This window comes from Heliangelus exortis, chromosome 3 (genome assembly GCF_036169615.1).
Source record: "Heliangelus exortis chromosome 3, bHelExo1.hap1, whole genome shotgun sequence".
NCBI lineage: Eukaryota > Metazoa > Chordata > Aves > Apodiformes > Trochilidae > Heliangelus > Heliangelus exortis.
Genome location: NC_092424.1, coordinates 108,834,444 through 108,860,865, shown reverse-complemented (window position 1 = coordinate 108,860,865; position 26,422 = coordinate 108,834,444). Strand labels below are relative to the sequence as shown.

Genomic DNA, 26,422 nt, shown 5'->3' with positions numbered 1-26,422 from the left:
TTTGAGCATATCATTAACATCCTTGACTGTAGTATATATTGCCAGATGATTTTTAGAGTTTTTCATTTTCTCTGTCTTGAATTTATCTAAAAGGACATACCCTTCCATTTTTTTCAGCCCTCCCTATGTTTCACTATTGTTTCAAATCTACCTCAGCACAGATGAGTCAAAAAATTGTTAGTGTATTAATTGTAAATATTTATTGTCCCCAGAAGGGCTGCCTCTAAGACTGCTCATCAAGAATACCAAGTCCTTACCTCAGAGGGCTTGCAGTCTGACCACATCTGGATCTACATAGAGTTTTAGTGTTGTATTGTTTTCAAATATTATTTTTCACATTTCCATCAAAAAATATTCACACCTTAGTTAGCAAAGTTTTAGAGGAAGGAAAAAACCCAAAACGATAGGGAATTTCAGAAACATTCCCTCATAAGGTACATAGTTATGAAGCTATGTTGATGGTTTGTATAATTTTTTTAAAATGAAAAATTCTTCCTTCCAATGGCATAAAAATTCAGTTCTTAGTTTTGGCAGGTCAAAAGACATCAGTTCTTAAAGCTGTCACTGGTACCAGACAGAATATTGATGGCTCTGGGACTCCAGCCAGCATGATTTTGAGGAGAACTTTCAAAAAGTTATTACTCAAGCAAACTTATTTTGCAAACTGCTGTTTCTAAACAATTTAGAGTCAGTCTCTGATTACCAGGCAGAAAGCAGATAAAGCAACTTGTGATAAATGCAACTTGTGGCACTACTTAACAAGTTAGCACACAGCTATCACCACTGTTTTAGTGGTCTTTACATCTGTGTTTTTATAAAGAGACAGAGTGGAGAACGATTTTATTAACATATCACGAGTGAGTTATATGGGTCATCCCCAATGAATGGCAATAAAAGCTTTATATCACACTCACCAATATGTATTTGGTACTTTATGTGCCACAAATGTTGCAGAAAAGCTATTTTACATATGTTTTAAAGATTGGGTATTTTTTATATTAGGGCTGGTTTTGTAAAGCTGCCAGGCACATTCGCTACCACGAGCCCAACAGTACTCAGCTCAGAGGGAGCCATAAAAACTTGTTTAAATTGTTCTGAAATAGCCTTTTTTCTTTTCTTTTTTCTTTTTTTTTTTTTTTTTTTTTTTGTGCTTTGAAATGCTGCAGTAAAAGATCTGTCATCCTGAGACATCTCACAGCTAGAAAGTCCGTCACAAAACCAGTCCTTTTCTCTAAAAAATATTTTAATAGCTGTTTCTAGTCCTCCTTGGTTGCATGACAGAGAAAACTTAGTATCACCACGGGATAGGAAAAACTGTCCCACTCTTGCCCTTGGTGAAGTGTGGGGTATTGCAGTGCAAAGGGCAATTTTGCAACTAAAGAGGAAGAAGGAAAAAAACTAATGTGAAGTTGATACACGGACATCACTGTCACATCCTGTGGCCTCACTCAAACTGGATATTCCACATCCTAGGCCAGGGTTTCCCTTTGAGGGCAAAGTTACCCTTTGAGGGTAACTAAACAATTCCCCCTCAGGCCCTGAGTACCCCTTGGTCAGATTAAGGTAAAACTACACTCAAGGTCTGTTTCTCCACAAAAAAAAAAAAAAAAAAAAAAAAAATTATTGTCTAACAGTTAAAGGCTATTTTTGAGCAGTTCTTAGGGAAAACAAATCACCCACAAGTATGTATGTATGTATACATATCTATAAGAAGGAATAAAAGCAGAAAAGCAGATACTTCGATTATTATGGTCAGGCTGTGAATCACAAAGGCTGAATATTTAGATCACAAAAAAAACACCTTAATACATGGATGTTAAAGCTGCATAACCTAGGAAAAAATTGTGGTTACTTAATAGTTTTAGGAAAGAGAAAGATAAAGTGAAAGAGTAGGAGAAGAAAAATTGAGAGGGACAGACAATAGAAAATCACCAGTCCTGGATTCAGTGTTGGGCGCCAGCCAACAGGGAAGTGTCGGTGTCAGTGAAGCTCCTGAAGGCCACCAATGCAGCCCCTCATGTTATAGACCTGCTTCACTTAGTAAATGTGGCTGAGACATATCAGATTTGGAGAAGAGGAGGCTCAGGGGAGACCTCATCACTCTCTACAACTCCCTGAAAGAAGCGTCGGGCTCTTCTCCCAGGCAGCTCTCAGTAAGACAAGAGGCCATGGGCTTAAGCTCTGCCAGGGGAGGGTTAGGTTTGATGTTAGGAAAAAATTCTTTACAGAGAGGGTTATCAGGCATTGGAATGGGCTGCCCAGGGAGGTGGTGGATTCTGAGTCCCTGGAGGTTTTTAAGATGAGACTGAAGTGGCACTCAGTGCCATGGTCTGGGAACCACAGTGGCAGCGGATCAAGGGTTGGACTTGATGATCCCAGAGCTCCTTTCCAACCTGGATGATTCAGTGAACAAGTGGAGCAGACCTCATCCACTTTGCTCCCCAATCCTTCTCTCTATCATATGCAGTCCCTAGGCCACATGCAGACCTCCTCCATCCAGTCCTTACAATCACATACACATAAATAGATATTTATACCTACATGTTTATATGGCATTTCAAAAATCTATGCAAAAAGCCTAAAGCATTAATGTTGGTCCCAAATTAGAGCCTGATCCAAGATCCCTGTCACCCCATAGATACAAGGGGTTCAAACACCTTCCTTAACCTGCTCTGTTAGTTATGGGGAGCTGACCCACAGCATCAAGAAGCTCCTACCCCAGCTATGTACCTCAGCTCAGGTGCCACGAAGGCTCTTCACCACAAAGCTGATAGTGCTGTGAATATTCTACACAGGTTTTTGGAGTCATTTTCTGCTTCTTTAAACAGAAAGTACCTGATGGCTTCTAGAAAGAATCAGACCACGCAGCCCAGCCTGTGCACATCCCTATAATACTACGGGTCTGACTATTTGCCAAGTAAGAGTAACTCTGTGGTGTAAAACTGTTGCAGGACAGTTTTAATTCTAGCCCTATGTGTGTGTGTGCATATATACCCTGTACATACACAGCCCACAAAGAGAGATATTTCCCACCTCACGCACTTAACCACAAAGTGTGATGTAGCTACTGAAGGAGGTGAACAGCATTTAATCACATGGAAGTTAATGATTTAAATGCGCTTTTATTTTTGGCCTCTTGATGTAAATCCAAACCAGACAAGTGGAGTCCTCTGGTCAGACGGCTGGAAATTCCTCTGCATGAAATCATGTTGGTGGTCTCCCAGCTCAGCTCCTTCTGAAGAGCCATACAGTGAAATATCCTTCCGTACCACTAATGAATGCGCCCACCCACACTGGAGCTGGTGCCCCCTAAGAACTCAATTCAAGAACAACTTTTTAAACTCATAAATGAAATCAAAGGGCTCATTCTGTGAGCCAAAGAACTTACAATTTTAGGCGGGACAGTTAATGGGTGGTTACTATAGGTTGTCCCCTTGGCTTGCAATATACAGTCTCACAGGAAAAAATAAGCAGGATACAGAATATGTACACAGCGTTCCAATTAATTAAATTTTATCCACCTCCAATGAATAGAAAAATTGTTGCTGCCCTGGTTACTGTGCAGACCTTGAGTGATTTGCTCAATATCAACCAAAGGAACCAAAGAAAGCTCACAAGATTTTGGGTTACTTTCCTGTCCTCAGAGAAGAGCTCTGTCTAGAAATTCAAGTCACTAAGATCCATAACCTCCCAAATTGGACGTGAAAACTTGAGCAAGAGCGCCCAGGAAACAATTTTTAAGACTACTGCCACTCAACTCTCACAAGTGCTCCTGTTCTGGTGTGAATGAGCACTTGGCCTTTCAATGACCAGTGGTGAAGCCTGGTGGCAATGGCCAGAGGACTGAGTAATCCCAGTTGGGATACTGAAGTGAGACATGGATCTAACCCTGTGCCGAGGAGATGACTCTTTGAGAGAAGCCTGTTACAATATTATCGACTGACACGGGGGGGGTGGAAGGAATCAAGCTCATTGTAATTGAGCTGAATTGAAATAATAAATGCACACACTTTCTTTAAACACAGCTTGCCACATCCTGAGAATCTGGAATCAATTCTTTCCCTTTCAAGAAGTTTGAAAGTGGGGGGACTTTGATATGGCATGAGCATGTTTGCTTCTGGGCTTACAGCCCTCGCCAGCCTGTTCCAAACCTTTCAACGTTTTTATATTGTAAGACAGAAAAGTTAGGAAAACAAAGATGGAAAAAAAGAATCAGAAATTCAGGGAACTATTAAATCAGGGCAGCCTGGCTGCCAAATACCTTCGGTAAGTAAATGAATCATGATCAATAACATATTGCCATACAGACTTACAGAAGAAGGTTATCACCTGCTCCCATGCCAGGCATAAAACACAACTGTGTGTGGCTAATGAAGTACTGCATGAATGCAGACAAAAAAGCACTATTTTTCTCTGTAATGTTAAAGCATTTTACTTCAAAGTAATTTTAACTCATCCAGAAAAAACATTATTTTTTCCATGAAAAGCCTTGTCAAAATTGATAGGTTGTTATGAAACACTTCTCTTTTGACAGTGTTGCATTTGTAAGAGGAAACTGTCTTCATATAGGGAAAACGATTTTGTAAGGGGATGTTTCAGCCCTGATTGTATAGCTGCTTACTTTAGACATTCACATATTTGCCAGCAGAGGGTATCACACTCTTAGAAACAAACAGACATATGTACCATGGTGTCTATTCATTTATATACCAGAAACCAGACACATCAGAACCAAGAAATTGCAGATCTTGTTTCCTTCAGTAACTTTTCCACTATCAGAAAAAATTATAAATCAGCTACTTAAAGACTCTGTCATGGCATCACTTGATGTCTGAAATTATTGCACAAGCCTGGCTGTAAACCCTCCTGGGAGGAACACCAGCTAGGGCTTATCTCTGGTGTGCATTAGGCTCTCATTAATTCTCACATCCACTATCCTCATACTGCATAAATCTCATTAATTATCCCAACCACTTCATGCCACTTTACTGCAAAGAAATAATAGCCACGGGCTGCAGTGAGAGCTCATGTTACCTCAGCACATGACCTCAGCTAAACCAGTATGCTAGGAAGAATGATCATGTACAATTAAGCCTAACCCACACTTCTCACAGAGAAAGATAGGCTGATGCCACAAATTGCCAGCCTGATATCCCAGGCATTAATGAATTCACCTCCTTGACTCTCAAGATGGGAGGACATAATTTAAACAACCCTGATGTTTGCTGCTTTTGATTACTCAATGTTCTCCTATTCCTAGTCAAAAGAAATTAAAATAATTCTTTACATACTGTGATTTGGGTTCCCTTTTCTATTTTTTACTGGTTAACAAGTATATTTCTATTTGTGTATTTTGATAATGAGCAATTCATTTTCTGATGTCACTGGTATGGCCTTGCAGATTAACACAAGTACTTGAGTCAGCTGGAACTGAGAGCCAATACAGGGGATGACTCTGAGACATGATTCATGACCTTTATCTGAGGGCTGGGGTGCACAGAAACTGTGTAACATAACCACAGGCCAAATCCTACCTCCTCATGTGGAAACAGGGAATGGCATATTCTCCTAAGTAATTTCATTTATAAAATGCTTCCTGTTATGACCAAACTATACACACCTTCTTCTGCTTCCAATATAGGAAGGATGAGGCATCAGAATTTGCTCCAAAATGGCATGTAGCAGATAAGGGCTAGAGCCCCAGATTTCTTTTTGATTCGTGCTGCACTTTTTAAAAATACCAGTCAAGAAGAAATAGGAAATATGTGTAGAGCTGTTCAGTCCTTTCCTTTTTGCAGTCTTTTCACTGCTCAAGAAAGCTAATACAACTACCTTTTAATTAACTCTCTATTTGCCATCCAAATCCACCTTCAGAATAAGTGCTGCAGGTTCAGATGAAAGGGACAGGGAACTGAGTAAACTTCCTAGGACAAGGGAAAACCTGTTCTTGCTTAACCCATGAAAACTCCAAGTCAATTATTCTGCTGAAATGAAGGTTTAGTTGTCATGGCACAAGTCCCAAGGACTCTGGGGTGTTCAGGCACTTCACTCCATTGACAGAAAGATCACATAGGTACTACGTAAACACTTCTCCCCCCTGCGTTATTCTCCTTGCACTGCAAGACTCCAGCTGTAAAAGTTAAGCAAAAAAAACATTTTTTCTGTTTCAAAGAGGGAAGCTGAGTATCAGTACAACCAAAGATTGCAGTGTGTGTGTGGATACCAGAAGAGCACAAACCAGGCAACAAAACGGGATAGAGGACATATGCAGGGAACAAAGATTGTTGCTCCCTTGCAGCTCAACATTTCTTTTCTAAAAAACTTGGTGTGCTTAAATTGTCATTGGGAAGCAATGCCATTTTATTTTCAAGAGTACCTAAACCAAGAGTCTGTCAGGAAGAACTGGGGAAGGCTCCCATTAATCACACTGCAGGCAGTAAATACATGGAGACCCAGCCACAGGCACTTTGCAGGGTAAGACTCCTTATCTCCCAGGGATGGATACCTGACCTTGAATTCCAGCTCTGGTTATAGCCAGATGCAGACACCTCTAGGACAGCCAGATATTCCTGCAGGAGCTGCCAGCCCCTATGAGTCCACAGCTCTGTATGCACTGAGAAGCAACAATTGGGATTATGCCTGTGGACAGACCCCTGGGGCTGGTTTAGAGTGCAAAGCACAGCACAGATGATTTTCAGGTTTACAGTTGTGGAGCAGACCATAAAAATTCTTTGTAAATGGCCAAGATATTTTATTTTCCCTGTAACATCTATTTAGTCTTACTCTTAATTCATCTTCCTTTTCCAACTTCTGACAAAGGTTAGCTGAGCATCCCATTAGCATTAGAGAAAAACAATCACTTTTTAGCATCCATGAGAAGTGAAGCACTGCAATTGTTCTTCCTTTTGTTAACAATGCAAAAAAAAAATGAAGGAGTAGATTTTTATCTGCCATAAATCATCATGCACCCATTTTCACCTCATGGGTCAGACCCAGGAAATGAAATTTAAGTGCAGAGATGAAATCTGTGGCAGAGCTGGAACCTGAAAAAATGTTGATTTATCTGAATGGTATGATGAAAGTGCACAATTTTTAACATGTTTTAGGACTCTATGAAGCTTAAAAGGTAAGAGGTACATCAGTGAGTGACTGCAAATAGTCTAGATCTACTAGAACATTTCATGGCAGTGTAAATCTGTGAGCTTTCATGAAGCAACAGGAGCTTAAACTAATTGAAGTGATGCCACCCTGAGGGGAAAGGAATGTAGAGAAGAAAAGCAATTTCATTAGGGAGACAGTGTAGGATGTGTATAGATATGCATGGCATTCAGCTTCTGGGGGGGATATTTATTTTGACACACAAACATATGGGGGAAAGTCTGGAGCATACAGTGTACGATTACATTTGTTACAGCTACTTATTTCATTTAATTACTTTATGTTTAATGTCTTGATATAACTCAGTTTGTACGAGCAAATTACCTGTCACAGCACCATATAATCATGAGAAAAGTTGGAAGAGTCTGATGGTCACACCTAACAAATCAAGAAAGGTGGAGGCATGGGTTGGTCTCCCTCACAGTGAATGACTCTTCACTGCTAAATTTTCAGTATTAGCAGAGTTTTGGGTCCAGCAAACACAAAGTCCTGTCTGCAGGGCCTGAGCAGTGTAGAGTAGGTAGCATGGACCACCAGCAGTGTGGGATCCTCGGCTGTATGAACAGGAGCCATGGGATGGCAGGTGGTAAAGGGGCTACTGAACACCCTGTGGCCTTTTTTATTTACTAGTACAGATGTAGTTAATTCAACATGTGAATTGGGTCTGCTGGACCAACCATCTCAAGTTGATCAGTAGCTGTACCTGATACCATATGAACAAAGTTTACACAAAATGATGGAAAAAATAGCAAAATTATTCCACTTTTGAGCACACAAGCTCCTTGGTACATTTGGTAATGATCCTACTCACCAGCATTATCCTGCTGCTTGGTGTTTTTGATGTATGCAGAAAATTTGGAGAAGATGTCAATTCCAGCAGTGTTTGCTTCCCGGTGCTTTGCAGCCAGCTTGGGGTACCTGAAAAGAGAGAAGCAACGTGGAGAGTAACATCTTGTTACCAGCAGGATAGTGATGATTGCTGATACAATTCACAAGATGGAAGAAAAAAGCCCTCTACAAGGAGCTGCAATAAACACTGTCATTCATCTCCAAAAAAAAAAAAAAAAAAAAAAAAAAAAAATACAGCTTGGCAAGCCCTTCTGAAGAGTAGCTGTGTCTGTTGAGAGAGGCATTTAGATGGTAGCACAGGGATGGCTTCATGAAAAAGGTAAAACTGCACTTGTGTTTTATGTGACCACAATCCAAGACACCAGAAAGTTAAAACAGAGTTTGGCATCCAGCTCACTCTATTGTGAATGGCTTGTGTCTAATTCCCTCTGATGAAAATGCACTCCAGGATGGAATAGCAGGGCATGTTAGAATTACCCTGGGTTAGTGTAACCCAGGGCATGTTAGTATTATGTGAAGGAACATAAAGGTTTCAGTCTCTGAATTGTTTTTTTATAGACATCTGGTGCAAAGTAATATTTCGATTTGAACGACCAACACAAACTGACTTCAGTGGTCTTGGACCACAGTATAGCAAATTTAAATATCTGATATACCTCTTGCCTCAGGATTGGCCTCTAGCTGCTGATTCAGTTGGAGGTAAAACACTCCATAAGGCACCAAGCCAATTTTCATTGATTCATAGATTTTAAAATCCAAAATACAAGCCAACAATTTCTTTTTCCCATTATCCTTGTATTACATCCAAAATGTTTGACTAACTAAGGCATATCTGGTGGATCTGGACCTTTCCTTGATAACTTGTTCCAATGGTTAATCATCCATACTAAAAAAATCTGTGCCTTGTTTCTAATCTGACTTAGTTTGGTTATAACTTCCAGTCATGGACTCTTGACATTTCTTCACTGGAATAATGAGCACTTTGCCTCCACAGCTTCTCATACTCTGTAATCAGTTCCTCTTCCAACCTTTCTAATACACCATACAGCTCAGAAACCTCCAGATTTTTGCTGTAAAATGCTTTTCCTGGCACAGATATTTTGTGTGGCAATTCTCAGCATCCATTCCAAGTTATATTTAGCTTTGTAAAATGTGGACACCAGACCCCTACAGATTTTTTCAAGTGTTGGTCTCCTTAATTCTGCATACAAGGGCATCCTGAAATGTGTACAGAGAAAACATTCTGCAGATATTAGTCATACAAGGAACCTTCACACATGGAAGTCATCTCACTGAAGCCAGCAAGTTTCATAAATAAATATTACTCCTTTAAGTAAAGATTGTAGGAGGGAGTGCTTTTTGCTTTTTAGGAACTCCTCTTAGGGCATCTTTCATTCTTAGGAAATGGAATATTGACTGAAAAAAGCCCAAGTTCTTACTTTGGAGGTGCAAGAGTCTCTTCCAAGAATTCCTCAATCTTGTTAACATCTGTCTTGACTTCTCCATTAAAAGTCAAGAAAGGTGGATGGGTGCCAGGAGCCAGATTGTGTAGGTCAGCTGGCTTCCTGTAAAAAGAAAAAAAAATGTAATGAAATTACTAATCTTTATGTTCAGGTAGTTCCACAGATATTTATAGTTTCTACAAATCAGTTTGCCTTCCTTTTTTTTTTTTTTTTTTTTTTTAATAATTTGTGGTTAGGAAACTTTGAAACTACCCCAAGCACCCTGTTTAATATAAAAACATTCCACAAATTAAAAAAAAATAAAAAAAAACACCAAAGCTGGATCCAAACTATTTTGTTGTGCACCACAGATTCTCTAGGCTAGATACAAATCTCATTTGACTTGGTGGGGCCTTGCTATAAGGCAAACACAGGACCCAGTCATTAATTTCAACTTAAAGGAATGATTTTTACCTTTTCAGGTCAACAGTGGTGACGTTGAACACAACTCCTTTGAGCCAGAGGATCATGAAGAGACGCTGGGAGAATGGACAGTTCCCAATGCTTTCTCCATCGATACCAGCCTGAGGGTTGGAAAGAGAGAAAAAAAAGAAAAAAAAATAGATTTCAGACTAGTTAGTCACTTACCTCCCTCAAGATGGAAAATTGGATGCTGAAAGAAAAATAAGCAGTTTAAAAATAACCAACAGTGCCTGTTTACCATCAACACAAGAATGGAGTTACTCCAGGATCCAGACTTCATCAGGAGCTTGAGAAAGAAACCTGGTGCCTCTCCTGAGGGCAGTTCAGGGCAAAGGAGATGTGTCCCTTGCTACTGGCAAGCAGCATCTGGGAGACTCTGTCTTCTTTCATTTACTCTTTTTCCTACAGGTCTGAGTGCTCCAGGCCCACACTACAAAACTCAGGACAGGTTTTCTGCTCCATTTAAGCCTTCAGACTGGAGGTTGTGACAGCTTCACTGTTTTACTATCCAAAATGTGGAATTTCAGATCTGGATTTAAACCCAAGCACTCTGTACATTCACTCCTTCTTGTTCACATCTAGTAAAGCAAGAGCCTTAGACACAAACAAACAGAATCAGACAGAAATCTCCATCTGAATCCTTCTAAGGTTCAACACGGATTTCAGCTGTTGAACATTCACTCTGTTTCTATCTCTTATACCTAATGAGTTGCCTGCAAACCATTACAAAAAAAAAAAATAAATTAAAAACTGCTAGTGTTAGCATTGAGGAAACAGCCTGCTTTTTCCTCTAAAAATTTATGGTCCTTAGCCATGCAAACTCTGACTTTGAGCCATGGAGGGATACAAATAACACTGTTTGAACTGAGCCAAAGCTGCTTCCAAGGGCAACATCCTTCTACAATAATTACGTTTGTGGCCAAAGCTTTCAGGATGATAATGGTTTGATAGATTTCCATTTTAATTTGTGGTACCATTGTGTTCAAAAGATTCTCATAATCCTGGTGAAGCAACCAACCTTCCGTTGTTGATCCACATGGGTTGTGTAACTGTATTTTATGCACACAGTGTGTGCCCAAGAATGGCTGATGAAAGACCTTAGCACACACATGCTCTTTTCCCTTGGAGAAAATATTATATTAATGTGTTTGCTATCATAAATTTTACCTTATTAATATTCAAGCTGTGAGGTAGGATCTCTCTGTCTTAAGGAAGGAATTGCTTTTAATTATTGCAGTTCTGTGGAATGCTCACAGCACAACCAGGGACATTTTGAGATGTCTCTAGTTGCTACAGATTCAGGCTTTGCTTGTGAAATGTTTAGCTAAAAGATTTTCTGGTAGGCATCATGAAAGTTTCTCATGTTTTGAATGCAGCTTTTGAAGATTCTGAGATTAAAGACAAATTCCACATTTTCTATTCACCAAAACATGGAGAGAGCATGAATTCAAGGCTTGGAGACAGCCCATCATAAGGTTGTAAATAGGTTTTGTCTGGGTTCATATTCATCTTCAAATACTCAGATTCTAGAGGTATTTGGATCTAGTTAGTTATCTCTGCCCTGCAAGTTTCATGGCAACACAATGCCAGTGTCACCATGGGAATACCCAACCCCACTGCATTGCATGTATATAATAATTACTGCAAAGTCACATTTACTGATTTGGCCTTGGTTTGTTAAATCATTGCCAAGAACCTTTAACTTCTTTCCCTTCCTGAAAAGAGGAAAATGATATAGGAGAAAACAGCAATAGGACACCAGATTTCCTCTTGACTTTTTCACTATTTCATTCATAATCATATTCTTCTGAATGGAGATGTCTGAGTCTACAAACAATATATTACAAATGGAAAACCTGAGGAAAAAGAGATCAACAACTGAACTGGATGGCAAAAGGGTGCAGGCAGAAGGGCTGACTCTCACCTTACCTGCTCTGGATTTACTTATGGCTTATAACTCCATTAAGCATGATTCACTTTTCACCTGACTCCCTTGAAAGTGAATATAAAATGCTGGTTTGCCAAGTCCTGCAATGACCTTGCAAGCAAAAGGGTCTTGTTTTACAATAATATGCAAAGCTCCAGCCCTCCTACAGGTCTCCATCCTTCATGGAGACATCTCCTGCCTGTCCTCATCACACACTTCTTGTGCACTAACAGTTTCATCTTTCTCAGGCAAGAGACTCATGAGAACCACTTCACTGTTCTCTCCTATTAAAGATTCCCGTACAAAAGTTAAGGATTACCCAGATCTGTATCTTTTTACACATTCGCCATTCACCTGCAAGGTAATGGTGAAAAACCTTCTCAAGACCAGAGAGAGTTATTGAGAGCACAAAGCAGATGAGCAGTGAGGAAGACACAGTAGTGATGGGTCGTGTGAGGTTAAGGGATCCAAAAGCCATTTAGGACAGCAAAAGATGCAGAGTCTGGAAGAAAGAAGATTCACTTAGACATCAAAAATGAAATTAATTGTTGAGGTCAACTAACAGCCCCAAACTGTCAAAATATATATTCCCAACACTTCCAAAAGAGTGAGAAACATTAATTGCTGGAGACATGTTGGGAACAGAGAGAGGAAATTCCAGAAAAAGATAAACTAAAGAAAAAAAAAAAAAAAAGTACAGTATGATCTCCATTCAAAGCTCCTGGATCTGGAAGCCAGGCTCATGATTTGGGTGGAGTCTGACTCATGGGTTTTGATCTCATGTGACTGGCATAACTCAAAATGCTACCACAAATCACAAGGCAAACTGGTGACAGAGGAGAGAACAGAATCAAAATCTCCCCAGCAACACAATTTATCCATTAAATTCAGCTCTTTTTTTTTCCAGAAATTATAGTCAAGTCTCTGTTGGTTTTATGACTCCTTTCTATTTGCTTCTAACAGCAGTCAGTAACTCAATGTTCAGCTCTCAGAAAGAGCAAAAGCTCAGTAGGTAATGACTCCAAAGGTTTATCAGAGTGTCTTGAGATCCCTTGTGAAGACTGTTAACTACCAGGAGGAGATGAAGAAGAACAGAGAGCTTGAGAGGCTTAGTTACTCAGCTTCAAAGAAAAACAGCTTGCTTAAAGCACCCCAATAAGGCCTAAATTCAAACCTATTATGTGCCCATCCAAGGTCAAGGGCTCAGAAATGCAGGAATTAAGTAATACCTTCATCAAGATCAAGAACTCAAATAGTGTAAAGAAAAAAACAAATATTTGACAAGCTGGAGAAACACCATTTCTGCCTGCTGTTACTCACAAATGAGGACAAAAGGTTTCTCATGTTGCTTTCTGAAACACAGCAAGTGATCAGTCACTTACAAAAAAGAGTAAGTTTATGATATATGCACTTTCCCTGTCAGAAACACCAGGTATTTCTCATTTAATGATTGCTACTAGGGGTAGACTTCAGGCTTTGTAGACATTCGGATCACAGAAACAGAGTTCTTAAAGTGCATTTTAATTTCCAAAGCTGTGAGAGATTAGCAGCCACCTTCTCCCTGCATATGACCAGTTCCTTCTGTTCCCTAAGGAGGACTTTACCTGAACTCAAAAAAAAGGAGTCAAGGATTTACTGGATTACTCTTTGGCCAATGCTTATCACACTGAAGTTTAACTTTGATGCCCAAAGGAAGGTCTCCTGTGCAGGCAAGGCCAAGATGCACACCCAAAGGATGAATCTGGTCACTTTTCATTTCAAATTAATCAAGTGAGTGTCTGAATTTAGGTGGATGAATGTGGACCCCAGCAATACAAAAGCCTAGAACCTGTGGAGGCCTAATTGCTAGAGAATTCTACTGCTCCATCTTGGAAACATCACTTTATACCCCCATTCACATAAGCTTACTATTATTAGTTTTGCTACAAAAAAAAACCCAAAACACAAAAACCCAAACAAAATAAAACAAACAAACAAAAAAAAACCACCAAAGAGATGCTTTTCTACTTAATTTCATCTGTTCAGGTACTTCACACCAACTGATGAAAGGTTGGAACTTGCTACAGTCACGTCTATCTGAGTAATGGCAAAAAGGAACAAGAATCCTTTTGTTATTTCTAAAGCACTCCTCCTTAAATATTTCAGCTATTTCTAACGAGTTAATTAAACCTTAGTGGTATTTGTGTGCACAAGTGGGAGACGTCCTGCCACTTAATAAGGAAGAGAATGAAGAGTTTCTGGAGGCAAAGAAAAGGTCTCAGTGCCAAGTATTAGTGTAACGTAGCAGTAGTATTCAGAGCCTCCAACCACTGCACAGCACAGCTGAACAACATGAACAGGGAGCTCTTCAAAAGTTCAAGCTATTACTTTGCTATAAATTCAATAAACTGGAATAAACTTTCTCACTTGTTCCAAAAAAATACTCCGGCTGGTACATGCACAATGACTGCAATGCACACAGACAACTGTATATTATTTTAACAACCTTAAGAGGGGAAGAAAAAAGCAAGTTTCAGTTTCAGTTATTCCCAAGACATAGCAGCTTTAAAGAAATATATCTTCATTAATAATGACTAAGCATCCAGCTTAAAAATGCAGCACTGGAAGGAGTTGCATATCAGAAAGCACTGCATTTTTTCCAGGAAAAGAATATATTTGGTTTTATCAATTCTCCCTCTGTTTCATTTTTATTCCTATTGAGGCCATTCTGCACAATGGGCCAGTGCTCTCTTGGACTCTAGGGTAAGGCAGGGAGTTGTATTTGGTGAGACTAAACCACATTTCTTTTTCAAAGGGATTTTTAACAAGTTAACAAAAGCAGGCATGCTAATTCACCTCAATGTTTCCCAGTAAGGATTAAGGAGGGATTTGATTTCATCATACCTAAATCAAAATTTAGACTCACATTAGACATGGTTACACCCTCTGTTTTAAAGTTGGGAAGGCGCCTGCCTTTTGACACTTACTCTCCTTACTCTCAGAACCCAAAGGGGAGGTGAAAATCCTATTCAAAACGCAGAGCAGGCCAGGAAACATCCTATTTATTGTGCCATTAAAGAAATAATAATCTGTCTTAGTAATTATACCACACACACAATAGCACAAATCACCATTGTAGGGAAAAATCATTGGCTGAAACATGAGATCAGACGTGCCAAGGTATTGCTTTAGTAAGGATTTTTTTATTATTTTTTTTTTCCAGTTTCTTGTCTCTTTTCTTTCACAACTTCTTCTCCAAATGTAAAAGCCAGTAAGCTATTTGGAGTGCCACCAACAGCGAGGCAAGCTAAGGAGTGTGTATTCATAGAGCAGCCCTGGTAGGTCTTAAGAAGTAAATCTTGTAGCACAAGCCCTGTGTATCACAGGACACCCTTGTTGACTGTGGCTCTGGTTCAGGAAAGCATTTAAGCATGTGCTGAAATACATCCCAATTCAGAGGAAGTATATGCTTGATTTTAAGCATGTTCTTAAGTCCTGATGATTTCAGTGGGACTTAAGCACATCCTTAAGCATTTTCCTGAATGGGGGCCTATAACAACAATAGCAAATTTGCTGTGCAGCATTTTAAGTTAATTGGACTTTTCCCAAGGTTTCAGTTTCCTGGGAGAAACTCTTAGAAACAGCCTTCCAAGGAAGGGCAAGACAGAGCAGGAATATATTCCTAAGGACATGCACATGGCAATGGACCATGTGCACATACGTCAAATAAAACCAGAGCATTTGCTGGAAACACTGTCAGGGTAGTAACAGAACAAAAAGGAAGCGGTGAAATTCTTTAGCCAGCTCCTCAGAAGTCAGCCAAAATGTTGTCTGAGTTTGGCTTACATACAGACATACATTACAGATGGACATAAGCTTAACTTGGCCTGCACTGCTGGCCAGTCTAAGGGAGCTGGCTTGTTCCCCTGGGCTCAGCCCAGCTAAACAGCACATCCTGAGCTGAGGATCTCGAGGAGCTGCTGTTGCACTTCTCAGATATCTGCAGTTTGGGAAAAGGTGCACTCTTGAGAGATTCAGGGTTTTCAGAAGTAATGGCAAGTTTAAGACCCTGAGGAAAGCTGTCACCTGCACTGACAGGGAGCTGAACATGAGCCAGCAGTGTGCCCAGGTGGCCAAGAAGGCCAATGGCATCCTGGGCTGTGTCAGGAACAGCGTGGCCAGCAGGTCCAGGGAAGGGATTCTGCCCCTGTGCTCAGCCCTGGTGAGGCCACAGCTTGAGTCCTGTGTCCAGTTCTGGGCCCCTCAGTTCAGAAAGGAGATTGAGGTGCTGGAGCAGGTCCAAAGGAGGCAACTGGGCTGGTGAAGGGACTCGAGCACAGATCCTATGAGGAGAGGCTGAGGGAGCTGGGGCTGTTCAGCCTGGAGAAGAGGAGGCTCAGGGGAGACCTCATCACTCTCTACAACTCCCTGAAAGGAGGCTGGAGCCAGGGGGGGGTTGGTCTCTTTTCCCAGGCAACTCTCAGCAAGACAAGAGGGCACAAGAGGTCTCAAGTTGTGCCAGGGGAGGTTTAGGTTGGATATTAGAAAGAATTTCTTTACGGAGAGGGTGATCAGGCATTGGAATGGGCTGCCCAGGGAAGTAGTGGATGCTCCATCCCTGGAGATATTTAAAAAGAGACTGGATGTGGCACTCAGTGCCATGGTCTGGGAACCACAGCAGTAGTGGAGCAAGGGTTGGACTTGATGATCTCTGAGGTCCCTTCCAACCCAGCCGATTCTGTGATTCTATGACCGAGTTTAGATGTGACAAATGTTTTCTGTAGGCTTGGTAAACAATTCTTTTCCAACTTTTTATATTCACATGAATTACAGCATGGGCAGGAAGAGATTAGTCATATTGGTCAGCTTCTTCCTAAGGATCCTTTCATGCTGGCTTGGGAAGTTCCTAGTAAAATCAATTGACTCAAGCTGGCCCATGTGCCTGGTGCAGGGTAGGTCCATCTGCCCCATCAACTGAGGTCCTGGTGGCAGAACAGCTCCATGCACAGTGATCAGACTGTACAAATAAGTCCTGCTTTTCCTCAAGGGCTCTGTTGGAGTCACCAGCCACTGTATATTTTTGCATGAAATATGGTTCCTTTTAAATAAATCTTTCAGTGCCTGAGAACTCCAGTCAGTCACGTACTGTTTGGATTGAGGAAACCACAGACTTGTCACAGGTAGGTAGACTCAGTATGTGAAAATTATTCATGCTATTCCATCACCTATTCTGTGTTCCTTAAAGACCTAAAAGCCCATGGCTTGATGAGTCTTGACACAGTAAAAAAACACAGACTGGTCTGACACCCTCGACCAAGAAATTACTTGGTTCTCATTCCTGTTTGTAAATCCCAACTTATTGAATACATTCAATGCAATGATAAACTGATAGTAAATAATCAAAGGGAGTAGGAACTATAAGGAAATTTTCTGCACTATAACACATAGAGCAATTCCTGAATTAAGGATGGAACCAAAATATTTTCTTCCAGGAAAACACGTTCTAGCATGTTTCTGTGAGGAATATCTGCATACTAAATCTGACTCTCACGTGGTGATGTATAAGGCAAAAGCCCTCAGAAGAGTGGGAGTCATTAAGTAACGTCAGCAGTATTGTAGAAACAAACCACATATGGAACATCTTTCATTATGTGGATTGTCAGCAAAATGCCAGCTGAAGGATGAGTAGTAAATGCAGGCTGACATTTCTGAAGTGACAGGCAGTTCTATAGCCTGTGAGACAGTTTGAAGGCTGCTGACTTCTCCCAAGTTCCAGTTTCTCCACACTGGGAAAACCAAGCCAGGAGCCACCCAGAATAAAAATCTGCGTTTAAAAGTCTTAGTAAGAAGTTTTTAGATTTGTTTGAGAAGTATCTCTGGCTGCTTCTGGACCAACTCAGGAAAAAATTAATATGAAAATGTCAGGGAAAAAATGTAATAAAACAAACAAGACAAAAAAATTGCATTGAAATAATATTCTTTTGAGGAGCACACTTGGAATGTGACAAATACCATGTGTAGAAACATACCTGGAGTCCTGGTCATTGGCTACCCCACCATGATCCAGCTGGAGGATGGAAAGGGTGCTGGGACCATGCAAAGTTGTAAGAGCACAGAGTTGCAGCTCAGCTGGGATTTGCAGGGCTCCTGGCTGCCCAGCAGCCCACCCACTAGCCAAAATTTCCTTCCAAAATTACCAAGACTATTTCAGTTTCCACCTCAAGGAAAATCCACAGCTTATGTTTGATAATGCAGCAATAGTTTTAAAATATCTTTTTTAGGCTTAGAGGAATTTAGAGCAAAACCTTTAAATTCTTCAAAACTCATATCTCCCATTCTTAGCAGAGGTCTACTTAACAGATCATGCCCAGTGTTCCTGTGCTTCTGGACACAGTGGACAGGGAATATATAAGTTTCTTTCTTCGCTTGATTAGTAAATAGCAATCATCTACAAATCTTCCTGAGACTTTTCCAACATAGTAAAGTAATTTTGGGTGGAAAAGACCTTTAAGATCATCAAGTCAAACCATTAACTTGACACAGCCAAGCTCACCAGTAAACCGTGTCCCTCAGCACCACATCTACACATCTTCTAAATCCCTCCCGGGGTGGTGACTCAACCACTTCTCTGGGCTGTCTGTTCCAGGGCCTGACAACTCTTTCAGTAAAGAAATTTTTCCTAATATCCAATCTAACCCTCCCCTGGCACAACTTGAGGCCATTTACTCTCATTCTGTTGCTTGTTACTTGGGAGAAGACACAAAGCCCCACCTCACTCCAACCTCCTTCAAAGCAGTTGCAGAGAGTGAGGTCTCTCCTAAGCCTCATTTTCTCTCCCCCATCCCCTCATCTGCTCCTCATAAAACTTGTTCTTCAGACTCTTGCCCAGCTTTTGTGCTCCCCTCAGGTACCAGGATCATGGCACAGGATCCCATGTACCCACATTATCTGCTGGAAGGAAACACAGCAAACAGCTTTTAGAAGTTTTGCATTTGAGGGGACCCATCTTCAACAATTCATGGCAAATGAAACCAAAGAAACAAGAAAAGAATTCCAGAAATGAGAGGTATATAAGGCTAACATATAAAAAGACACTGGAACAAATGATTAAACAGCAATCTCACAAACATGTGGAGATGTAAAGTTGATAAGAAAAGACAACAAGCACTTAACAGGAGGAAATGACATTAAATCAATCAAATTTTGTTCTCTGGCAGGGCATCCAGCAGGGCAGGTAGGAAAGAAGCAGCAGGTGTCTAGAGGTTGACTTCTATAAGGTTCCCAACATAAGCTCCAAATAATATTTTCATAAACAAAGTAGGGAAATAGGAACTGCATGAAATCTGGGCAAAGTGCTTGTATGAGGAGTTAAAAGAATAGTTATGGAGAAGTAACAATCAAGTTTTCTCTTTGTCTAGAAACACAAACAGATGTCCTATAAAGATCTACAAGAAGATGAGTCATAGTTAATGTTTCTGTTAGCAAAATGGAGGAAGGAAGAGACAGAATCTTAAAAAATTTACTGACAGCAACAAGCACAGAGATGTTACTGATAATTCCCAGGAGACGAGTACACACCAAAGTGATGCTAAGAGGCTGGAAAAAGCTGTTTGAAATTACTTAAATGAAATTTAGGGAAGTAAACCTCAAGGTAGGAGGTGTCAGAAGAATAGAACCTAATGTACAAATGTAGGATGGGGAGTAGCTGGGTAGGCTGAGAGCCTGAAGCAGATGAGGTTTTGTGTCAATCACAAAGAATATGAATCATCAGCATATGTGTTTACAAGCAACAGCAACAAGATAATGCAATGTAGATGTGATGTCCTACCACTACATAACAGTCTTCAAGCATGCAGAAGGCTGTTTTACAAAGAGGATGATGATCCATTGTTGTTCCTGCCCACAGAGGATAGGATTAAGTATTTTGCTTAATTTGCAACAATAAAGCTTTAGGGGAAAAAAGAATCCAGTGTAATTATAGGAATAACGAAACACAAAGCAGGCTTTCTAAGGAGGTTGTGTAATCTGCATTAGTGGAGGCTTTGAAGAAACCAGAAGGGAAAAAATTGTAAAATTGGTCTTGATTTATTTCATCATTCTGTAGAGCTGAGAGGGTGCATAGGATGCTTTAAAATCCTTTCTTACAGTATATATTAGTGACTTTGACAACAAAGCTGTTCTTCCTGTCTGTGCTAGATGCTTGGTGGCTCAGACTTTTGCTTTCCTTTGACCTGCTCAGGGTGAAGTCTGGCCCCAGTGAAGTCAAAGGGAATTTTGCCCATGACTTTGACAGGACCAGAATTTTGCTCGTGGGTTTAATGGCCAGAAGGGACAATTAAAATAATCTTTCCTGACCTTTAGCATAACACAAACCATAGATTTCACTCAGTCTGGAGCCAACATCTTGTGGTTGAACTACAACATATGTTTTGAAAGTTTTTTTCAGGCTAGACGTATGCGAGACATTGAGTGGTAGTAAAATCCCCTCTTGTGGTCTATGTTTGCATTGCAGGGTGAAGTTCTCCCTGCCATGGAAGTCGGCAGAAATATCCCATTTGTAGGATTTCACTAAAAGTAGATAATTTACCCCATTGTTTATATATGTGGTCTTTGTTTTTTTGGGTTTTTTTGGTTTTTGGGGGTTTTTTTTGTCTGTAAGTTTAGTTTCTGTGAGTGGAAGGAATTTTAGTCACAGGATCAGGGGAATCAGGCCCCAGCAGTACTCGGAAAATCATCACAATTTGAGTTAAAGTCAGTAGAGATCCTCAAGCCTCGACTAGTGCTTGGTTATCAGTGTGTCTCATAGGAAGAGGTAAGGATGTTGAACAAGAAAGCCACAAATCCTTTGGATTTTTAAGCCAAATAAACTTGTCCTGCAATGTATTCACACTGGGTGTCTGTTCATGGTCTGCACACACAAAATGCAGCTTCTACATTTCAGAAGACTAAGCCTGTGGGGTTATATTCTGGTTTTATATTTTGGTGCCACAGCTATTAGTGGAATATACCCTAATACACTTGATCTAATCCCACTTCCATAACAGTTAATATTCATAGAAAGTATTCCCAGTGATGACATATTCCACCTACTTCAGCTAGAGCACAGTCACAGGTTGGATTCAGTTTCTTTCCAATAAGTGATTAAAAGTGCAAGTGGGCTTATGGGTCCTGGAGAAAGAATTTGGGAACTAATCTGGTTTAGCTATTCACCAAGCACCAATTATAAGTCTCTCAAATATTGATGATTCTATATCCTGAGAGATAATTAGATATGTAAAAAATTCATTTCTCCCAGAAAGCTAAAAAAAAAAAGGAAAAAAAGAGAGAGATCACAGCCCAAAGGCATCACGGGCAATGCAAATTAAAGTCAAATTATTGCTGGTTCTAGCAGAGATCAGGCAGAAATAAAGGAGTTGTTTCTCCAAAGCAAGACCTGTGTAGAGCTCCAGTTCCTATTACAGTACCAGAATCTTTCGTGCAACTTTTCTTTCAATAATTAAATCTGTGCACATCTGGAATTTGAATGCCTGTTACAAATCTCTGAGTCTGGGACAGTAATCTGGTCATACAGAATATTCTGCAATGGTTGATGAATTGCAGCCAAATTTCCATGCCTCTGAGCAGCGTATCAGACTAACAAATAATAACAGCAGCCAGGTGCTGAAAGTTAATGCTGAACCTGAAATCAGATCCAGGGCTGAATTATTTATTGAAATTCCATTACTTTATTTGCAGTATTAGCAAATAAAGGCCTGAATGGGGGGAGGGGGGAAGTGGCTGCTAAGGGTATTTACCACCCCAGCAGCTGACCCCAGAGCGGTCCATAAACTACTCATAATGGCTTCATATTTAACATCATACACATACTGTCTGCCAGTGACTTCTGTTGATTTAAGACCAAAATAAATTAAAAAAACAATCAGTCACCCTCAGGAGCCATCCCACAGTGGGCAAGATTCAGTTTTCCTGTTCCCTTTTGCATCCCCAAAGTCAAGGGTGCTGCAGAGGGTAGGAGAGCAGCTCCATCCTGAGCTGCCATGAATGTTCATGACTTCCAGGGAAAGCAGATCAAGTTCCCTTGTAAAGGAGCAACACATTGCAGGCTCAAACCAGTGTTTGTTTTGAATTTTGCATCTCAGCAAAGTTCCCCAATTCAACCCCAAATACCTTCAGTAAGACAATTCCTTTTCAGTAAAATATTACCAGCGTTTGGACTAAACTGACCGCTATGACACTAAAAATGCAATATAAAAAAATTTTCTGGTTCCTGTCTACTTGCAGAGAAATTATTACAATTTCATATTTAGGGGATATCTTCTCACCTCTAGTATTTTCTTACCTTCTAAAACTGTTGTATTTGTTCATCTGATCATTTAGACAGACAAAGAAGCAAATTTAGCCATAAAAATATTACATTACAAGGTAATCTTTTCTGGTAGCCATCTACAAGGCTACCAAAAAAACCCAACCAAAAGTTAATTAAGTTTAATTCAATGCTATGTATTAAAATAATTCTTAATTCTTAATTATTTTATACAAAATCTTACTTATGCCATTGCAATTTCCTTAGCATCTCTTCACCTCCTACTTTCTGCATGTTTCAGAGATCCCTGACCATGCTGTTTATTCCCAACATTGCTTTTTTTTTTAAAATTCTCATCCCTCCTGAATCCCTCTCTTACCCAGGCTCCTGATTCTCTAAGTGGATCATTCTCCAGGAAGACCAACAGTAACCCTAGCATGGATGTACAAGCAAAACCTTTCTCCAGTCTGTCCTTTCCTATCATGCCTGTTTCAGAAGCAACTGGGGAACTCCTCCTCCCCAAATCTCTCTCACTCCCTCTGTTTCCACCCCAAAAAATCTTGATTTTCTTTTGATTCATTCCTATTACCTTTCAGGCATATATTCTTTTTACTGGCTTCACCAATCAAACTGGTGACTTCAGCACCCAAATCTGCACCACCTCCCGTCCCATCCCATCCCATCCCATCCCATCCCATCCCATCCCATCCCATCCCATCCCATCCCTTGCCTGTCCACTCCACTTCTCTGACATTTTCACCCAGCTGCTATATTCAAATCAAAGAAATCCCATTTTATATGGTGGAAATGGAGTATGACATGAGTATCATTCCCTGTAAGTCCCCTGAATCATTAATCATATTAAGTTCATAACTCAGTGAGAACTTCTCCTTTTCAGACAGTCACCAACTAAACTCTGTAACTCAAATCTTGATCCTTCTTTCCCCTGGTCACACAATCCTTTCATGATCTGCAATACTGCAGACCACATCACTGTTTGGGACTCTTGCAAACAAGTTCTCAGAGATTTCTCCTCTCTCAAGCTCTACAAAACAAACACAAAATCTCATCTGGATCTTCTTCCTACTGTCAGTTCTACAGGAAAACCTGCACTAGAATTTGGCACTACAGTTTAACCTCAACACTGAGGTTTTGGCTGATAAAGTTGGATATTTTAAGCCATTCAAGTGGGATAATATACTCATTATGCTTTGCTTGTACTTCAGACCTTGACTTCATTCCAGATGGATTACACAGAGATTTTATGCTATTAACATACAATTTTTCTGGTCTTCTGTATAATTTCTATTTTATATTTACAGTTTTAATCTTGTTTTCATTTTAGATTTATTATATTCATTGTAAGATATCTGTTTATTCTGTTGTTTTTATTTACAGCTTGTTGTGGAATCTCTTAACAGGCACAGATAATCTGCTTGCCAGTAGGGTTTGTGAATTATAATTCAGACTTCACCACTTTCTGTTCCTATGCCCTTAAACAGGTAACCAGGCCTAGCCATCATATATAGAAAAAGAAGAATCTCACCATGCTTTGTTTGAGAAGTTTTTCTGGCAGCACTTTATTTCATCCTGGGGTTTCCATTTGCAGGTTGCCAGAGTGCCATCAGCCTGAACAACTGCAACAATGGCCAAGTGCCATTGAAGCCCTTCAAAGAACATCCAGGTTCATGAGGTAACTGAGGAACTAGCATATGGTAAGAAAATTTCTGAATTTTTTTTATATATATTTTGTGCAGCTGGGCCCAATTCACTCAAGTACCCAGATATGCTCTGAAGAATGAGTTATTTTTTCATGTTTACTTCTAATTCTCTCTGACATGGAAATATTTTTTTTAATATTGTGAAGTGCCAAGCACACAAGTGGTTACTGAAAAATAGCACATGTAGAGAAATCCTATAAATTCACATTTCTAATGAATAGCCAAACATCAGTGACTACAAAAACCCTCTGACTGACAACAGGACACAATGTGACTACTACAACCTCATTCCCAGAGGTCCTGGGTAGGGCTTTAAATAAATGTTAAATAAATATTTCAATAAACAAAAATTTTAAAAAATTATTAAGAGAAAGACAACCAGAAAATCTTGGTGCTCAGTGTGGAAGAATTGCCCAGGTATTAATTACAAAAGACCCCTCTGGCCCAGGGGAGCTGCAGCAAGGCATTGCCATGCAGGCAGGAGGGGCTGGGAGTGGTGGCCAAGGACAGAGAGAAGAGGCTCTTCCTTCCCCTGGAGAAGAAAATTGCCATTTCAAGGTTTGTCTTTGTCAGAAGAGTGGGATAGCACTTCCTCTAAGTTCTCCTCCTGGTCACATCCTTCCCAGGAGCTTCAAGGTTGGACCTGAGTATCTGTCTACAGTAAGCATTATTTAAAATTATTATTGCAGAATCACAGAACAGTTTGGGTTGGAAGGGACATAAAAGATCACCTGCTTCTAGCCCCCCCCCCCCCCCCCCGCTGTGACATCTCCCACTAGACAAGGTTGCTCCAAGCCCCATCCGACCTGGTTTTGAACACTTCCAGACTGAAGGCTGTTCTGGGCAACCTGGGCCAATGTATCACCAATCTCATTGTGACGAGTTTCTTCCTAATATCTATGCTAAACATACCCTTTTTCAGCTTAAAACCATGACTCCTCACTACATGCTTCCATAAGAAGTCTCTCCTCAGCTTTTCTGTAGCCCCTTTGGCTACTAGAAGGCTGCTACAAGGTCTCTCTGGAGCCTTCTCCTCTCCAGGCTGAGAAATCCCTATTTTCTCAGCCTGCCTTCAAATGAGAGGTTCTCCAGCCCTCTGATCATCTTTGGGGCCTTCTCTGGATTCATTCCAACATCTTCATGTCTCTCCTGTGCTGGGGGCTCCAGAACTGGACCCAGCACTGCAGCTGGGGTCTCACAAGAGCACAGGGGCAGAGTCACCTCCCTTGACCTGCTGGCCACATTGCTTTTGATGCAGCCCAGGATGCAGTTATCTTTTTTCCATCAAACCTGCAGGGCCTTCAGACAGAGGTCCTGCTCAACCTTGAAGAAGATGATTTCTCCCTGTAGATGAGTATCAAAGGGTGCTGGTTCTGGTGTACCAGGATGACCAGGTAGATACTTCCTCATCTGGAACAAACCTTGCCACATGGATGTGTGATTGTCTTTTTTTACAGAATGAATACTTAGCAGTGTAACTCATGAGGAGTTAAGAGAAATATGTACTTGGAAATGAACTAAACCCCAAAAGATTACTTTCATGGACCCCAAGGAGATCCTTCTGGTTACATCTTGGAGCAAGGTCAGTGCTTAATGCAGAGGGAGCAACAGATCCTTTTTAAACCTCATGCAAGGCCCAGATCTACAACTGGATCTGGAGCTTCAGCTTCTGGGAGACTCAGATTTACTACTTTTAAAAAGAAAAGCAAACCAAAAATCTGAAGTTTGAGCAGCTCAATTCAAGAAAGGGCAACTCATTAAATCAAGGTAAAAATACCATCCCTTGCCAAACTGCACATGCAAGTCAACAGTCAGAGAAGAAAAGAAAAATAAAATTATACAAATGCTGGGGGGGGGAAAAAGGGCTTAGTAATGAAGGGGTCCTCTTGGATCCTCTTAGCATGTCATGAACATTTAAAAGAACCAGGCACAGAAAAACAACTGAAATTGCCATTTTGTGAGATCCTGTGACCTGCAAAAATATTCTGTGATTCAACCTCTCTTCATCCAGGAACAGCTTTTTTAAAAAAACACTATAAATAAAATCAACAAACCAAACAGGTCTCCAGTTGCACACTGAATCAGCAGCAATGGCTCATCACAAAACACAGGGCAGTGAAAGAAAATCATTTCCTCCCATGATACCCACTCGTATCTGTTTAAAGCTGCCCATTCAGCAGCTAAAAGCAAAAGGAAAGCAGGAACACAACGTGTCTGTTGACCCACACAAATTGAATCACAATCTAGAAAAACACTGGCAACAATAGCCATGATCCATCAGGGCCAGGCCCTCTGATTTCCACTTGTTTTGGACAATGCACAGGTACAGACAGGCACCAGCAGCCAAAACAACAATAGCAACATCCAGCTGGTGGCAAGGTTCAGGATGTTAATTCTGCTGTTGAAATGTTCTGGGAAGGACAAGTTTGACAACTCATCACAGAATCATAGAATGTCAGGCTGGAAGGGACCTCAAGGAGCATCTGGTCCAACCCTTCTAATATTATTGTTTATGGGAGATGTCTCATCATCCTGTTGAGCTGAAACTTAAAACTTTCCA

General features: G+C 40.5%; 1 protein-coding gene across 2 annotated transcripts in view; it reads right to left on the bottom strand.

The window, feature by feature from the left end:
- CLIC5 (chloride intracellular channel 5) overlaps positions 1 to 26,422 on the bottom strand; it is a 78,331-nt gene that overhangs the window by 19,596 nt on the left and 32,313 nt on the right. For both annotated transcript variants that reach the window (XM_071742138.1, XM_071742139.1), the window contains exons 2-4: positions 9,924 to 10,033; positions 9,447 to 9,572; positions 7,970 to 8,076 (exon numbers count right to left, since the gene is read on the bottom strand). In XM_071742138.1, coding sequence (XP_071598239.1) covers positions 7,970 to 8,076; positions 9,447 to 9,572; positions 9,924 to 10,033 — 343 coding nt within the window. The remainder of the gene's footprint in view (positions 1 to 7,969; positions 8,077 to 9,446; positions 9,573 to 9,923; positions 10,034 to 26,422) is intronic.